The 18,834-nt window shown below is 40.1% G+C and overlaps 3 protein-coding genes across 3 annotated transcripts; 1 reads left to right on the top strand and 2 right to left on the bottom strand.

Annotated features, from left to right (window-relative positions):
• Positions 1-1,208: 1,208 nt before the first annotated feature.
• LOC141590950 (heat shock cognate 70 kDa protein-like) lies at positions 1,209-5,647 on the top strand. Its single transcript, XM_074411456.1, has 2 exons — positions 1,209-1,587; positions 3,929-5,647. The coding sequence occupies exons 1-2, from the start codon at positions 1,371-1,373 to the stop codon at positions 5,434-5,436; spliced, it is 1,725 nt and encodes a 574-aa protein (XP_074267557.1). The 5' UTR covers positions 1,209-1,370; the 3' UTR covers positions 5,437-5,647.
• Positions 5,648-13,434: 7,787 nt separating this feature from the next.
• On the bottom strand, positions 13,435-16,065 carry LOC141589850 (uncharacterized). The gene is made up of 4 exons (XM_074410473.1): positions 15,379-16,065; positions 14,533-15,121; positions 14,183-14,453; positions 13,435-13,879 (listed from the first exon to the last, which is right to left on the bottom strand). The coding sequence occupies exons 1-4, from the start codon at positions 16,063-16,065 to the stop codon at positions 13,435-13,437; spliced, it is 1,992 nt and encodes a 663-aa protein (XP_074266574.1).
• Positions 16,066-16,352: 287 nt separating this feature from the next.
• Positions 16,353-17,111, bottom strand: LOC141589849 (uncharacterized). The gene has a single exon (XM_074410472.1). It carries the CDS (start codon positions 17,109-17,111, stop codon positions 16,353-16,355), a length of 759 nt encoding a protein of 252 aa, XP_074266573.1.
• Positions 17,112-18,834: the final 1,723 nt, after the last annotated feature.

Here is an 18,834-nt window from a genome sequence, read left to right as displayed (position 1 = left end):
AATACACAGGTTGATGATGAAGATGATGATGAGTATGATGATGATTTTGAAATTGGAATAACACGACGTGATATGGATCAAGTGGTAGAAGAAGCTGAGCAACAGTTGGAGTGACTGTTGCCTGAGGATGTTGGCCAAAATTCAGGGGGAACTAATCATCCTCCATCTCAAGAAGATGCTAGCTCATCCAGGGAGAATGTGGACGGTGGAGAGTAGCCCAACCAAATAATGAATGAACCACAATCACCCCCACCCAGTAGCTCATGCAACAGTAACATCCACTGTGACACAAGAATAAAATGATACCTCAAACTCGCTTGTCCCCAAAAAATGGAAACCCCAAAGCTCACATCCTTTATCAAACCTAACAAGTGACCTAACGTCTGAAATAAAAACTAGATCATCGCCTTAAAATTTCCGTGCATTGCTTTTGAACGGAAGACCTAGCTTAGTGCAGTGGCCATTACGATCGATATAAACAAAAACAAATGTGTATTGCTTTTGAACGGAACACCTAGCTTAGTGTTCCAAAAACACTACAGTTGCCTTATATTACATACATGTGACCTTGTTGCTGACATTATGATTATCCTGAAGTTCATGGACCTGCAGAACCGCCTGGCATCTGCTTTGGAACGGTGTGCTCTAACACTTCTGGTGCAGGGTTCTGTAATAGTTGTTGTTTGAGTTGTTTGTTTGAACGAAATGCCTCCTTATATATAGGCGTCGCCCGGCTCTTTTGGAAACTATTACTTAGTGGGAAGGCAGTTGATAAACCACTGAGTCTTCTTGATGCTTCATCTGGGCGCTTATCATGCCCCTTAACCCAATGTTCCTCCTTTTGGACTTCTTGGACTCCCTTTATCTTCAACTTGGATCAACACAATTTATGCCCAATAACTTTATTCCTTAGTCTTCAGGCCCACACATCCTTAAAATAAGAAATTTAGTACCTTAATTAAATTAGGGGCCAACAATTGGACTAATCAACTACTCGTATACATTATGGTTTTGAGGGATATCAAGTGTACATTATTTGTGAAAATGTTCTATAGTCAAATGGACATTATGTCTTAAGAGGGATATCAACTGTATCTTAATTAAGGATATAGACTTTGTCATTCAGGAAAAGTAGATGAGTTGATTTGGCAATGCAAGTAGCCAAGTAGAGACATAAACTCCCCACACGATCTACACTACACTAATTCCTCTGTATCTCCCTACCAAGGTTGCACGTTCTAAAGATTACATTCCCCTTCAATTCCACCATATTGTACGGACTCCTTCTGGCTTCAGTATATAGCTGCTTCTGGTGCAATGTTTACTCACCTATTGTGTAGTTTTTTAAGGGTTTAATAATAAGAATAAAAATGGGTCAGAGAAATGAAGATTGGCCAGTTATAGGAATTGATCTAGGGACGTCTTTCTCTTGCGTGGGAATATGGGTTCATGACCGCGTTGAGATTATCGCCAATGATCAAGGCAACCGAATAACGCCTTCCCGTGTCGCTTTCACCAACACTGAAAGGCTTATCGGTGAAGCTGCTGATAACCAAGCCCGCATGAATCCTGCCAACACCATCTATGGTTTGTGCTACTCAACCACCTTTTATTTTCTTTTTCTTTATATCCTTATTTTTACCAAAAGAATGCAAGTTACAAGAATGCGCATCTCTAGTAGAATCCTAGATAATTATTTATAACGTTAGTTGTGCTGGGAAATGGGAGTTTGCTTGTTTATTGATCGACATGGAGTAAATAGTAATCACATGATTTTTTTTTTTCAGTTATTTGAGGCTGGGTTTATTTAAAAAAATAATTTGGAGGGAAAGGAGTGGAAAGTAAACGGAGCAATTTCATTTGCTTGGTTTAGTTAAATGGAGTTTTAGGTATAAGACCCGAAAATATTACAATTTGAAACTGGCCCAACCCGATTATGACCTGGCTAACAGGATTAAAGCCGATACTAAACCGAATCCGACCCGACTCGAGAAACCCCGTAATTAACCCGATTATATAGCTTGGACCCAACCTGACCCGACCCAGCCCAACCTAACCTGAAAACTGACCCGGCCTTAAAGATAACCAGAAATTGACCGAAAGCTAACCCGAACGTTAACCCGTGCCGAAAGATAACACGACATTTAACTCGAAATATAGGGCCGTCATAAACAAAAACTCAAGGCGATAACGACTAAAACAAACGACTTTTATAGAATATTTAATTTAAAACTAATCTACCTTATAATTTCACTAAATAATGACCATAACTTAACTGAAATTCGTAAAATAATCGTAAATAATCGGAAAAGTTCGACCGGATAATAAATTGATGAGCCAAACCTAACCCAAACTTGAAAAATTATCATAATTTTCTGACCCGACAATGACCTGCCCTGATAACGACGCGACCCAAACCCGACCCGGCTCGACAAATCTATCTAAATGAGCAACCAACTCGACAATGACCCGAACCGAACTAAGAACTGACCAGACTAACCAAACCCGTAAGCAACCCGAACACGACCTGGACGTAGTCATGACCTGGTATGATACGAATTACGAACCCAACATGATCCGTCCCGAGCTGATCCGACCCAAACCCGACGGCAACCACCCGATTGTCACCTCTAGGAGAGGAAATGGATTTTTTGTTCTTACAAATTATTTCGGTTTCCCGACAAACTATTTTGTTCCAATAGATCATCTCATCACTTTGTATTTTTTTTTTTTTTTTTTTTTTTTTTTTTTGCAACTATTAGGTAAAACCGCTCTTTCAAGTAATGTATTTACCCCCAAGTAGCGATTTAAGTAGGGATGGCAATTATGGCATAAACCGAACCGAACCCGAATCGAACCGAAGGAAAATATTCGATCCAAACCCACCTTTTAAAAACCCATCCCCGATCCACTGTTTAAAAACCCATATCCATATCCACTATTGAAAAACCCGAACCAAATCCAAACCCGATCCATTCATACCCGAACCCGATCCAATTGGATATTTTTGAAAATTTAGGCTTTATTAACCTTGAAATTTAAATTTTCTTATATACGATTAAATTTTTATGTAGTCAAATCAAGTTTCGGATTGGGTTTTGGATTATGTAGTGGATCGGGTATGGATTTGGAGCGGGTATGGGTTTGAAAAAAATATAATGGACCGGGTATGGATTTTAAAATTTTGGATATGGATCGGGTATGGATATGGATCTGTGATCCAATAAGTAAGTGAATCGGGTTTGGATCTTGCAAAACCCGATCCAACCCGACCCATTGTCATCCCTAGATTTAAGGCATTTTGTTATCACCCCTAAAGGCCCCAACAACCAGTGGCTACTTGTTGTGGGAGTTGTAGACTTCCATCCAACAGAGCAATGTACTCCCTCCGTCCCGATCATTTGTTGTCCTTTGGTTTTGGCACAATGACCAAGGAAAGGAGGAGGGGGCCAATTTAATGGCAAGTGGAATAAATTGAGTGTAAATGATCAAATTACTCATCAAATTCATTCTTAAAATAGAAAGGACAACAAATGACTGAGACACCTCAAAATGGAAAAGGACAATAAATGACCGGGACAGAGGAAGTAGTGATTTAACCCTGCCAGAGTTCCAGTACCTACTGGTTTCTGAGGCCTATATCCAAAAGGATAAATTCTCGCTACTTGGAGTAGCAAATTACCCTAAAAACTGATATCTGCAAAAAAAAAAAAAAGTGTGAATGTGTTGGGAGAAAATAGTTTGAAATGAGTCATAAACCGCTAATTATTTTCGTTTAGGGGTTGTTAAAAAAAATCGAGAAAATGGATCCCCGGTTTGTGAAAAATGCTCCAATCTGTTTTCTCTATTCTATTTGCGTCCCTCCTTTCCACCTTTATCCAAACAAATATTTAATTTTGTGCTCTTTTTACATGGTAATTGGCACCAGATACAAAGCGGTTGATGGGCAGGAGATTTCACGATGAAGTTGTACAGAGTGACATGAAACTTTGGCCATTTAATGTCATTGCTGGTCCTGATTTTGGCCAGGACAAGAAGCCAATGGTAGTGGTAAACTACAAGGGTGAAGAGAAACAATTTTCCGCTGAGGAGATATCTGCGATGGTGCTCATGAAAATGAAAGACGTTGCAGAGGCCTATCTAGGTACACCAGTGAAGAATGCTGTTGTTACTGTTCCTGCGTACTTCAATGATTCTCAGCGTCAAGCGACAAAAGATGCTGGTACAATCGCTGGACTTAATGTGTTGCGCATCATAAATGAACCCACGGCAGCTGCCATTGCCTATGGTCTTGGCCAGAAGAAATCAGTCGGCTTTGCTTCCAAAAAGAATGTTCTGGTCTTTGATCTTGGTGGTGGCACTTTTGACGTGTCCTTGGTTTCTATCGAGAATGATACATTTGAAGTACAGGCGGTGGGTGGTGACGCGCACCTTGGTGGAAGTGATTTTGACAGTAGGCTGGTAATTCACTGTATGGAAGAGTTGAAGACGCTACACAACAAAGATATAAGTCAAAATCCCAAGGCCTTGGGGAGATTAAGGGCAGCTTGTGAGAGAGCCAAAAGGGTCCTCTCAGCTAACACACATACAAGTATTGAGTTAGAATGCCTTGTCGATGGCATTGATTTTAGCTCGCCTATATCTCGTGCCCGTTTTGATAACTTGAATGCGGACTTGTTTGAGAAGTGTATCATCCTTGTTGAGCAATGTTTGAGAGATGCTGGCATTGGAAAGAAGGATGTCGATAATATTGTCCTTGTTGGTGGATCAACCAGAATACCGAAAGTCCAACAATTGTTGCAGGAATTCTTTGATGGAAGGGAGCTCTCCAAAACCATCAATCCTGATGAGGCTGTTGCATATGGAGCTGCAGTCCATGCTGGGATATTGTCTGGTGTATCTGATAACAATAGTATGGTTCTTGTTGATGTTACTCCATTATCCCTTGGGGTGGAGGTGAATTTTGGCAACATGTCCGTTGTAATTCCGAGAAATACAACCATTCCAACAAGACAAGAGCGTCTGTATGGAGCGTTACCTAATGAGAAGCATCTGCCTGGAGCAAGCAGCAATCCCCGGCCATTTGATTTGGAAATTCCTGTGTATGAGGGTGAGAGACATAAAACTCAGGATAACAATTTCTTAGGGGTCTTTGAGCTGTCTGGTATTTCTCCATCCAATGGAACTCCAAGCTTAATTAATGTTTGCTTTGAGATCGATATCAATGGCATTTTAAACGTCTCAGCTGAGGACACGACCAACGGTAACAGAAGTGAAATTACCATCACGAATCGAAGTAGGCTTACCAGGGCCGAAATGGATAAATTGATAGCTGAGGCTGAGGAATACAGGGCTCAAGACATGAATTATGCAGAAATGCTGGAAGCCAGGAACACATTAGAGGAAAATATAAACAACATGAGGGCAAATTCTTGATTCGGCCAAGTATGTGGAAAAGCTGGAAGAGGTCAAATTAAAAAAATGCAATCCTTTATTTCCGCTATGAGCTGAATTAATGCTGGCTACTCGCCTTAATTTATTCATCTTAGCTTGTTTGTTAGCTCTTATGATTTTGTTTTTATTTTTCGAGTGGGATATGTATGGTAGTATGTGTGAATTATGATTTTTCGTTATTATTGTGTTTTGAATGGGATATATGTTTATTATGTTGGTGATTAAGTATAATTGGATATCGTAGTAGAATAATACGGAAGCTTATAATGTTATAATATGAACCGGAAGTGTGGAAGAAAGGAAAAGGAAACACAGTACAAAAGCGAGACAAGACAACCAAAATAAGTCGAATAAGGCATACATCAATCGACTTGGGTGATGGGTCGATCGACCTGGGTCGTAGGTCATAGGTCAGTTGACCTGGGTGCAAACTCATGTCCCACATCGATAGAATAAAGATGGAAGATCATCTTTATAAGTGTCTACAAAATATAATAGTACGAGGCCTTTTGGGAAGGAGTCCAAGAGTAAATCCGTGAGGGCTTGGCCCAAAGTGGACAATATCGTACTATTATGAACAGTGGACACCGATGCAGTAATACAGCAGAGGCCCAAAACAAAATATATCTATTCATGGAATTCCGTTCGTCGCTCTTGACGACCTTGTCAAAGGGTGCTTATTTCCTGATTGTTGGTGTGAAGTTTCCGTAGTTGCGCTCACCTTTGACATCAGTCTTCTTGGTCAATGTTTAGTGCGTCTGATTACATGGCTTTGACTTGGCTTTTTGGAAATAGTGGGCTTTGGTTTTAACTACATTGGTTAGAGCATGCACATTGAAGAGGAGGTCATCTTCCTCTCTTCAATTTTTTCTAATTTTTTTATTGGTCATACTACTTTCTCTTTTCACTACCCAATTTCCTACTTTTTTCATCCTCTTCCTCTCTTCTTTTCCACATCAAAGAGGATCTTATTTCCTCTCTTTTAAGTAGTCCCCACCACCCATTTTCTCTCTTATTTGGCACAAGTATGGCTGAGCAAAATAAACCGAACCGAATTTTTAAACCGAAACCGAACCGATAACCGAATTAAGAAACCCGATAATTCGGTTTTTTTCCTGATTGATGCGTCTTGACCGGTTTTTTTGGGGGAAATCCGGTTCGGTTTCGGGTCCTAAAAAAGCAAAACCGGGCACCGGTTTTAAACCGGTTTACTTTTTTTCCGAAAAAAAATAATAAGAAAACGACTTAAAATAAACAAAGATGTGTGATTTGGTTGAATTAATGGGGATGCACGAAGGTTTACGTAGGAATTTAAGAGTTAGGATGGAGAGGTGGGTTGAAAAACGTCAATTTGGGGTAAAAAAAAGTTAAAACCGGTTTATAAATTCGGATCCGGGTAACCGGTTTCCGGATCCGGTTTTAAATTGCTAAAAAACCTAAGAAGCGGTTTAAAACCGGGGCGGTTTCGGTTTGGGAAAAAACTTGTTTTTGAAAACCGGTAACCGAACCGATTTTCAAATCCGGTTCGGTTAACCGGTTTTGCTCACCTCTAGGCACAAGGGCCAAGACAAGGACATCCTCTATTTATAGAGGATGTCTTCCTCTTCCTCTTTAAAGAGGATGCAAAGAGGATGTTGCCACATTGAAGAGGACATCCTCTTAACACCCTCTTTCATCTAAGAGGATGGACAATCCTCTTCAATGTGGATGCTCTTAAAGACTTTTACTCTTTGGTAAAACTACAGTATTACGTAAGTGCTAGTCTCGTCTTTGCTTTGTATTAGGAAAGCGTTTATGTGTTATTTCTTTAGGGTGGTGCTCATTCATGGACATGATTTACTCAATTATGAACACAAATGACATTTATACCCCTGGTATTTTTAAACCTTCTTTTACAATTTTGTTCACATAGTCAACCCACCCTCCAACTATCAACTGCCACCATCCAATAACCACCACCGCCTTCCCTGCTCACCGTCGGCCAGACCGACTAGACAAAGCCGCCAGACCCGCCCCTTGAGACTCGCCACGCACTGTATCACCCCTGCCACCACCCACACAACCAGACCTCGGGACGCGACTTCATTCGACCAGACCCCACTGACCTCCTAACCAGCCGCTCTATACCCACCTCTAAAGCCACCCAGATCAACCTTTGACCCCGCTGACCACGACGAACCAGACACCCTCACCCACCATGACGCTCCGTAGAAATGTAATCATCAATTTAATTTGTGTGGATCTGTGATTTATGGGTAGTGTTTTATGGGTTAGATTGTTCATTTGATTCATGATTAGACAAATTTGAATGACTAATTAATCAATTTGAGAACTAAATCAACGAGGAGGGTAATTGAATTTGGATTGGTTATTCGTGAGGAATAGAGAAGAACAAGGAGAGATTTTTCTCTTTCTTAGAAAAAGGGCAATATATGGAAAAATAATAAAAAAAATGTCTATGAAAGAGTAAAACTTGTCCATGAAAGAGCAATGACGTTTCTTTATTAGTCTAGATATTTTATTTTTGTGGAATAAATATATATAGAACCAAGTTTTATTCTAGGTTAACTAAAAGAGAGATTTGAAAGCACAATAAAGAGGGTCGATTTGTGAGAATCCTTCTGAAGAAGAAAACTCACATTGTTCCAGACTCTATTATTGATGTTCGTCTGTCTTTGAAGATCGGAGGAGTTTGTTCAGATCTTGGTAGGCCTCAAGATTATTTATCATTCGTCTTATTGGGGTAGTCTTTTTTGTTCCTTTCAAACTAATATATTTGTTGGTAGAATAGGTATACTTTTGGCTCATATTGAGCACGTGTGTATCGGTCTGCTGTGGTACTATTTTCTCCACTATAGTGAAATTTGATCTCCTCGCTGGGTGGACGTAGCCAGTTATTTTACTGGTGAACCATGTAAATCTTTGTGTCAACTGTCAACTTTATTTACATTCGTTATTTGTTGTTCTTATCACCTTATTAATTAACTGGTTGGGTAATGGGACGCCTCCGTTACAACACTTATAAATAAGAGGAAATTTGTGATAGAAAATTACAAGGAAAATTAAAATTTCCAATTCATCAAAACTATATAAAAACAGTAAAGTTTTCTTTGTTTCTCGCCCAAGATTCAAAGGCGGTGTAGTGATCCTATGATTGATTTCACTGTTACCCAGGGCTTGTAAGGGGCGAAATACTTTCTAAGGAGGGCGGTTCCTTGCGACTCTACATTTATACAAGCACCATATTTGATTTACATACAATATCGTCCAATTCTGAATACTCTTTTCCCTATTTTTCCCAACATTCTTAGAAAGTATTTTGATTTGGATTCTTAAAAAGTATTTCCGTTTGGATGAGGATAGATCGAATCATTGTGTAAGACAATGATGCTAGTGAAGTTCTGATGTTACGTCACCGTGAATGATGACTAGTATATATAACAGCGGGTGATAGGTAATGCAATTAAGTAAAAAGTTAGTCTTGCTATCTACCTAGTATAAAAGCTGAGTTCTTTCTTGGATTTCTATTGGTTGCTTAAATTCAGCAGTGGCCGGCCTCAACAAAATTTTGGGGAATTAATTACTCTCTCTCCACATTTGCTGATATTTTCGTGTTTAATTTCCGTCTTGAACAATAGTTGTTATTTATTCCGTGTAAAAAATATTCTACCGACTAAAAAGAATCTACATACAAAATCTATTTACAAAACAAAATTACAATAAATTTCTATGATAGCTTGACAAAAGATTAGAAATTACAAGTTATGTCGACCCCTACCAAAATTTCATGAATTAATCCCTCTCAGAAATAGAGAAATTCATATATTTGGTGTTAATCAGTCTAAATAACGTCTGGCTGCTAATACAAAAACGATATTTAAAATCTAAAATCGAAAAATTAAATAAAATTACATTATTACGATATAAAATATTACAAATTACATAAATAAAATCTAAAAATCATAAAGTAAATTAGAGACAGATGAATACAATTTACAATCCGTTATATCCATCAAATGTTGGACGGCCTTTGCTTCCATTTTGTTTTGCTTGACATCAAAACGAGAAAAAAAAATACAATAATGTAAAAAATAATTAAAAAAAACCAAATAATTTAAACAAAAATGAAAAAATATAAAAGATCTCTCAGATCGGTATCATACCACTCATCATCGAGATTTAATGAAAACTCAGTAACAATAACTAAATGCCGCAATACCACTTTTTGTGGGGTGGCATTTTAGTTAGCTGCCAATAGTAATCATACCTACCTCAAGGCTAAAAAAACCGAGTTCATTCACCCCCATTCATCATCGATATTGAACCTTTATAAAATCTCAGAATGTCCACAACTGTAACACAATAAGAATCGGAATATTAATATTAATACTGTAGTTCATTGAAAATACATACACAATAATGATATTAATTATTAACATTAATTATTAATTAAATTTAAGTAAATTAATTAATTAAATTAAAATTACAGATTATCAAATAACTTCCCACATACCACATTACCACTACTACATCCACAATCCACAATCTGCCATTATCAATTAACTCTCCCACACTACCCAAAACCCATATTTAACTCCCTCCATATAACACAAAATCATCAAACCTTTCCAGCCACTTATTTCCAAACAAACAACACATTAACAAAATACATTCAACAATGGAACAACCGACCCAAAAAACGATTACTGAAATTCAAGAAGGAGACTTCAATGTATACATAAAAGCAAGGATGATAAGGAAATGGAAAAAAGACGATTGGAACAATCAAGGAAAAGGGTATTTTCATAAAGTTGAGTTCTTATTGGTTGATAAAGAGAAAAATGTTATTCAAGGATTAATCACAAAATCAATTATTAAGAAATATGATGGAAGAATTCAAGAAGGGAAGACATACAAAATTGCTAGATTCCAAACAATTCGTAACCACGGATTCAACCTTGCAACAACACACAAGTGTCGGATCAGACTTGGTACGCGGACAACCATTGATGAAATAGAGTGTGGCTCAATCCCAAAACATGGTTTTAAGTTTGTCGGTTTTGAAGATATCATTAGTAACAAACTAGAAGTAAGACAACTAATAGGTATCATCATTAACACCTTAATTTTATAACTGTTGTTTAATCTCATATTGATGCTTACCACAGTGCATTTAATATTTTATGTACAATTTACTAAATAAATTTTATATTATTATAGATGTCATAGGAGTAGATGACTACAAAGTTGTCTTTGTACATAAAGACTCCAAAAGAATGGCACTAGAGTTGGCAAACCAAACATAAGACCAATATTATTTTCGATTCTCAACATAATTTCAAAGTTGATTTCAAAAAAATGTCACATTACTTATCAAAACAATCCTAATCAAATTGCAGCGATACTCAATTATCATTTTGGATGTGGGGACCATACACTAAAGACGGTGAACATATAGCAACAAATCTTCGCTACAAATCAGAGAAACCAGTTATTGTTTTACAATGCGTGGAAAGGGTAGTCACAAAAGGTAACATCTACGATACATGTCCAGCTCATTAAAATAAACACTATTGCTGACTTGGTTGACTCGGGCATAAACTCGGTTGACTCGGGCTTAGACTCGGTTGACTCGGGCTCAGACTCGGGTTCAGACTCGGGTTGGTGATTTCAACATTTGAGGTTAAATTTCAATATTTGGGGTTGAATATATGGGTTTCAAACCCAGAAATTAGTGTATCAAATTGAGGTGAAGACAAGAACATTAACACAAAAATTATACAATGAACATGAAATAACAAATAAATCACATAAACTGAACATACACAAAATTTTATTTGTTAATTCGAAAATGATAATAAAAAATCATTGATGACTTAACATCCTTGTGACGAAAAAAATCACAGAAATTCAATGTATACACAAATTTGAACAAATCGGATAAATTAACTTCCTTGAGACGAAAAAAATCAAAAATCATTATCAAACATGTCACAAAAATTAAGATCAACAAATTTGTCGCAAATATAAACATCATAAACAAACCCTTACACAATATTCAATCATAATATTGAAATTAAAACGAAATATGAACAGATCTATGAAACCTTTAACAAAATTCAATCGAAAATTTGAAAAAACTATCAACAAACATGATAATTACAACAAAATCAACATGAAAAAAGGAATAGTTAAACTAAAATGAAATTGACATACCGAATAAAGGGCAGAGACGACGGAAAAGCAACTGAGAAAGGCAGTAGACGACGGCAAAGAAACGATGATCACATGTTTTTAATCGTTGATGAGGAATCAGAGATGGGCTCCATTTGAGGAGATTTATGAGAAATCAGAGAGAAGTGTGAGATATGAGGTGAAAAATAGGGTAAGGGGGTGATTATAGAGAGTGACGGCCGAAAAATAGGGTAAGGTATAATGAGGGGTTGAACTGAGTATATATATATAAGGGGATTTTAATTAGGGTTTTATGGGATCGTGTAGATGGGCTGGTCGTTATTTACACAGTTTAGGGTATTATTGGGGGTTCTTCTTACCAATATTGTTGTTTATTGGGCTTTGTTTGTACTTAAAAAAAAAACAATGGGCCAACAAATTATCTGAAATTGTACCCGTACATATATGATTTACATAAATACAACTATTTTTCTCTTATTTAATTTTTTAATTATTATTCGTAATTAGCTGTACAGTTTTGACTGGTAGTCATAAAGACGATAGAGTGCACATTGCCCGCACTACACTCACTCCTTCAGATTCCAGTAAATTTCCAGTCCGGTTCAGTAGAAGACAATTTTCCATTGCTGTTTGTTTTGCCATGATAATAAACAAAAGCCAGGGCCAGTCCTTATCTCAAGTGAGCATTTATCTTCCAAGACCGGTCTTCAGTCATGGACAACTTTATGTCGCGATCTCGAGGGTTACAAACAAACAAGGCCTTAAACTATTAATCTGCAACAGTAACAAGCGTACGTCGAATATTACAACCAACGTAGTTTACCAAGACTTTTTTGAGTATTTGTAAAGTTCATATTACTTATACATTTGTTGGATAATTTGTATCATATGGTAGTGATTAGCGTAGTAACAATCGTAATAACATATACATCGAATAATCAATTGTGGATTTTTTAAATTGTCACGAGATTGCAAATTTAATCATGCTCATTTATATGCTTCCGTATCTAATTTTAGCGATTGTTACTACGTCCCGTGCATTTTTTGCACGGGTTTAACACTAGTAGACGGATATATCCGTCTATAGCTAAAGACGGGTCAAATAACTTGAAAGTGGTGACATTTTTTGCCCCCACTTGTTGCTTATCCTATTAGGAATGTGGTATTATATTTGGTCCGTCTTTATGAGATTTTGTGTTAGGTAAATTGGTTTTGCCTTGTGTCACCAAAATGAAGTAATCAAGTTGATATAATATTGATGTCGAGGCAGTGGATATTTTGCTGGAGAAATGTTAGAGTTTTTTTTTTTTTTTTGGGAAAATGTAAGATATCATTGATAAACTTGGTAAACATACAATATTTCCTAAGGGTGTAACCCTTAGTATACAAAACAACTTTCTCAGATAATACTTATCCAATTGTTTTTTTTTTTTTAAGCCCAAAGGGGTAAGTATATTACTCTAACGAAATATAGCGACTTACTACATCAGGTAGTTTCTCCGTCCAAACAGAGCGACCCGAGACTACTGGTAGCGCATGAGCCAAAGCGTGAGCTACCTCATTGTTCTTATGAGACACAGAAGAAAAAACAACAGAAACAAAAGAATTACAAAGACGTAAAATATCGTCCAACGCAAGAGCGAAAACACTGCGACCCGTTTTCCTTGAATTCAGTCCGTCTATAACTTGAGAACAGTCACTTTCGACGATCACCGCATCATGACCTGCCTTGACCGCCTCTTCAAGACCTTCGAGCACTGCCACCGCTTCAGCAACATGGGCTTCTCACACCACCAGTCTCCGAGCTGCCATACTCCATAACACCTTCCCCGCACTATCCCTACACACCCCACCTATCCCCACACCGACACCTTCCTTGACTCCCGCATCAACGTTCAATTTAACCCAGCCTTCCCCAGGAGCCGTCCACCCCCTTACGTGCTCAGTCTGTCCCTCATCCGCCAGCCTCCCCTCCAGTTTGGTCTGCGCCACCCTATCTCCCTCAATCTCCTCCAAGACCCGTTGAACACGTCTAACCACCCTGTCAATCTCTCCCTTCTCCCCCTCGAAAACCGCCTGATTTCGCACCTTCCACAACGCCCAACACCCAACCATCAACAGCCCATAATCCCTTTTGTCCATCTCCCTCCAACAATCCTCCACCCAATCCCTTATCCCACCAATCCCCCCGGCCTCCTCAACCTGCACTCCCAACCTTTCCCAAACCTCGCTTGCAAAACCACAATCACGAAATAAATGAAGACTTGACTCGACTTGACACTGACACAAAGGACACAAGACATCCTCCCTACCGACACGAAAAGATAAATTTACCTTGTTTGCTAGCGCGTCATTGCACAGCTACCAGAAGAAGAGCTTGATCCGTGGCCACACTTGAACTTTCTAAAGGTTATTCCATATCCATTTACTTCGTTCCCATGTCGATGGCTCAGAAGCATCACTCTCAAACCCCACTAAAAGCTTATAGGCAGAACGAACAGTATACTCACCATCCCTCTCCGCAGCCTAGTACCACATATCATCATGGTCCTCCACACTCAGCCGAATGTTGCGCACTCTTTCCCTCTCAAACGGCAGCAAGTACATCGAAAGCTTCTCCTCACTCCAAGCTCCTCCACCCGTGACCATAAGCTCAGACACCTTCATTCCCACATTTGCCCCAAAACACGGAGATAGGACCTTCCCCGTCTGTGTATTCGTTACCCACTGATCGCCCCAAACCAAAGTGTCTATTCCGTTCCCAATACGTCGACGCGGGCCATTTAATAAGCCCTCCCTCGCACCTAAAATGCTCCGCCAAGTATAGCTCGGATTATGTCCCAGGTTTGCCGTTAAGAAATCACGCCCATGGTTAATATTTACCTCGCATCAATTGAGCCCAGAGACAGTCCGGAGAGGTTAACAAACGCCAAGCTTGTTTACCTAAGAGAGCTTGATTCGACTTGAAGAAATCTCGAAATCCCATTCCCCCTACACACTTGGGTTTACACATTTGATTCCACGACACCCAAGAAATGCCCTTCTTACCATCCTCATAACCCCACCAAAACCTCGAGATCATTCTCCGAAGATCGTCACAAAAAGCAGCTGGAAGTTTAAAAATACTCATCACATAGGTAGGGAGCGAATTGGCCACAGCCTTTATAAGAATCTCCCTACCAGCCTTCGACAAAATCTTCCCCCGCCACCCTTGGAGCCGTTTAAGCAGCTTATTACGGACGATATCAGTAATCGGTTTTTTAGACCGCCCAATAACAGTTGGTAAGCCCAAATAGCACTCCTGCACCTCTACCTTTCGAACCCCCATCAGCCCCACAATTCTCGCCTGTCTCTCCTCCGACAATCCTCGACTAAAAGACACAGTTGTCTTATCCAAGCTAACCAGTTGACCCGAGGCAAATTCATAAGCACGTAAAATATCATTCACCTTCACAACCTCCTCCTCACACGCCTTCAGGAAAAAAAAAACTATCATCCGGAAAAAGTAAATGAGAAATTACCGGTGCTTGGGCGCAATGCGAATAAACCATGAAGTGGGGCATCCTCCACTGATTTCCTTAGCATATTTGATAGAACTTCGGCGCAAAGAATAAAAAGATATGGCGATAAAGGATCCCCTTGTCGAAGTCCTCTACCCGGCTGAAAGAACTCCTTCACATTACCGTTTAGCAAAACAGCTGACTCAACCGTAGTTACGCACATCATTACCCGATTAACCCAATGCCCATCAAACCCCATAACACGCAAAACACGGTCCAAAAAGTCCCATTCCACCCTATCGTACGCCTTCGCCATGTCAAGTTTTATAGCCATATGCCCCTCCCTGCTCTTCGAATTTTTCATATGGTGAAACAATTCAAAAGCGATGAGAACATTATCCGAAATCAATCTTCCCGGGGTGAAAGCACTTTGGTTAACAGAGACAATTTCAGCCAAGAAAAAACTCAGTCGATTCGCGAGAATCTTAGACACCAATTTATAAATTACATTGCATAGACTGATCGGTCGAAAATCACAAACCTTGTCTGGAGCTTTTTTCTCCCGTATTAAAACGATATGCGTATGATTAACCTCATCCGGCATAGGAGCACCATCCAAAATTCCCAACACCGTACTAGTAACAACTGGACCAACGATGTGCCAATATGTCTGATAAAATAAACAATTCATCCCATCCGGACCTGGAGCTTTCAACGGGTGCATTTGATTAAGGGCTTCAAGAACCTCCTCCTCACGATAAGGCTGCCTCAAAACTCGGTTCATCTCGTCATTAACCCGGCCCTCCATCCCACCCAACTTGTCCAAAATCACGCCTAGGAGCCGCTGTAAAGAGCTCCTTAAATTAGTTCGTAGCAACCCTCGCAACCGCCTCATCCCCATGTCGAACCATCCCATCCTCGTCAATCAGTTTATTAATATGGTTCTTTGCTCTTCTCTGTCCCGCCTGCTTATGAAAATAACTCGTATTACGGTCACCTTCCTTAAGCCAAAGAACCCTCGATCTTTGCCTCCAGAACTGTTCCTCTTGCCTACACAAATCAGCCACCTCACCCACGAGCTTCCTCCTCCCCCGCACCTCCTCCACCATACGCTCCCCCCCCCCCCCACCCCACATTTAGTCTCTCAATTTGCTTGCGTTTGGTGGCAATCAATTTAACTATCTTTCCTATACTAACCCCCTTCTACGCCTGAAGCTCCTCCGCACTCTCCCTCAACGCCGTCATCATATCCCACCCACCTCTCTCGAAACCTCTCCTAACCGCCTCCTCACTCCCAGCTTCACCCACCCAAACCTGCTCAAAACGAAACCGTCTCCTCCCTTGCCCTCCCTCCTCCCGCCTATCGCTAATCAGCTTAATGGATGAATGGTCAGACCACTCCCGACTGAGATGAATAAGTCTCGCATAGGGAAATTTGTCAAACCATTCACTATTAACCATAACACGATCAATCCTACACTGTCTATTATCCACTCCAGCTTGCCCATTATCCCAGGTGAAACTATACCCTTCATAACGAACATCCACAAGCCCACAATCATCCACCGCTTCCCTAAAATTATTCATCTGCCATTGCGCCCATTGCCCTCCCTTCATCTCATTAGCATACAAAATTTCATTATAATCACCAATGCATATCCAAGGTAAAGAAGAGTGCCTGCCCAGAATACGCAACAGCTGCCAAGAAAGATGATGGTCTGCAACCGCAGGCCACCCATAAAACCCAGTCACTCTCCAATCCCCTCCCTCCTCGCGGATCACAAAGTCCATATAGGGTACTGAAGCCGAAACAAAATCACACCGGATCCCCTTCTTCCACCAAAAAGTGAGCCCACCGGACCTACCAACGCTATCCACCTCCATACCCTCGTACCCATCAAACTTAGTCCGGACAGTCCGCATTTCACGACCACTGAGTTTCGTCTCGCAAAGAAACACCATGGTCGGGGCCTCCCGTCGTATCAAATGACGGAGCGCACCTACTGCATCGGGGTGACCCAAGCCCCGGCAGTTAATACTTATAAGACTCATTGGGCCCGGCGGGGTTGAGATCTCTCAACCACCGCCTCAGGTTCAATGACACCCCCATCTTGCATAGCATGAAACCTCTTATTACCCCCTGCCAGCTCCTCCTCCCCACGATCCCGTTTTTCCCCCCACCTCAGACATCTCCAACACCCCACCTTCCCTGCCACCCGCTCTTTCAGTCCTGACCCATTTCCTCCCCTTTCCACTGCCCACACCTATCACAGCGTGTCCACTCTTCCCCTGTCCACCCTTCCTCAATTCACCAGTCCCCTTCCCAGCTGCCCCCAATCCTTCATTCATATCTAGAGAGCTTCCCTTCCCCAAGTACGTCTCCACCTCCCTGTCAGCCTGAAACAGCCCCTCAACATTAGCAAACTCTTCCCTAACTGCTAAATTATCCACACCCCTCGCAGCATCTCCCCCCCTTCTCCACCATCATCATTTCCTCACCCTCCTTCCTCTTTGCTCCCCCTTGTACCTGCTTCGGATGACAACATCGTGGACCCTCTCACTAAACCATTGTCATATGATAAGCATGAAGGGCACATTATTTCCATGGGAATTAAACGTGTTCCTGAGTTGTATTAGTTGATTATGGATTCGATACATTATCTTTTTCATATGCTATTTATAACTTCATCGTTTTATTTCATATTTTGTTTTTCATGTGGATTGTACGACAACATTGAACGCCACAAAGTGAACTGAATTACATTATATTTGTTTTGGTCCGTAATCGCCTATATGAGCTGATAACTCTGGCTATTATTTTGTGAAGTTGATTGATGGTGGGTTCAACGAGCCATAAGTCAAACAGTTGGCTGATCGATCACAGATGCTAGTTATAACGATACCTCGTAGGACAAATTGTGACAACGTAATGGAGTCCTAAATGTTTAAAAACATTCGGTGCCAGGTCGTGGATTGGACGTCCATTGTGTTCCTAGAGTCGATTCTTTTGACTATCGACTGTATCTTGAGATTAAGGCAGTTTTGGGGTGACTTTGGTTTCTTTCTCATGGTCGACCGTAACAGGAGGCTAAGCAGATTTTCACTGGGTCATTTCATACTGTGCTTATATCTGCAGGATTCGAGTTGAAGAAAATATCCAACCTTTATTAGGTTTAGTTATTCCATAGGGCCACTCGAGGAGTTGTAACTGAAATGCATGGCCATGCTCGAATGATGATTCGTTTATCAGTTAAGTTACTCTCTAGTCGGGAAAACCACTCTTGATATTGATCACTTGTAAAATACGACCTTTGTGAATACGGATTTTGCAAATTGTTTTACATTGAGTGGGAGAAATTTTAGGATATGAGAATCGGTTATCGCACATACACTTGTGAGGACAAGTGGGAGTTTGTTGGAGCTTGTGTCCTCCACAGTTAGTGTGATAACATATATAAATCTCTTATAGGTTCACAAGGGTATACTTAGTATTTTATCAGTTGATTAACGTTTACTTAATAACGGTTGGCTTGCTAGAAGTTTGACGTTATTATCATACTGATGGCGGTGATCAACTGGTCCCTAAAAGTTACACCTAAAGGATGTGTTTGAGAGATGTGATTGTATGAAAATATAATCACATTGATGCCTTATATGACTAAAAGGTTAGTCCATGTATTTGACT

The sequence above is a fragment of the Silene latifolia genome, chromosome 7, assembly GCF_048544455.1.
Source record: "Silene latifolia isolate original U9 population chromosome 7, ASM4854445v1, whole genome shotgun sequence".
NCBI classification, from domain to species: domain Eukaryota; kingdom Viridiplantae; phylum Streptophyta; class Magnoliopsida; order Caryophyllales; family Caryophyllaceae; genus Silene; species Silene latifolia.
The sequence above is the reverse complement of the archived record's forward strand: the minus strand, read 5'-3'. Positions and strand labels throughout refer to the sequence as shown.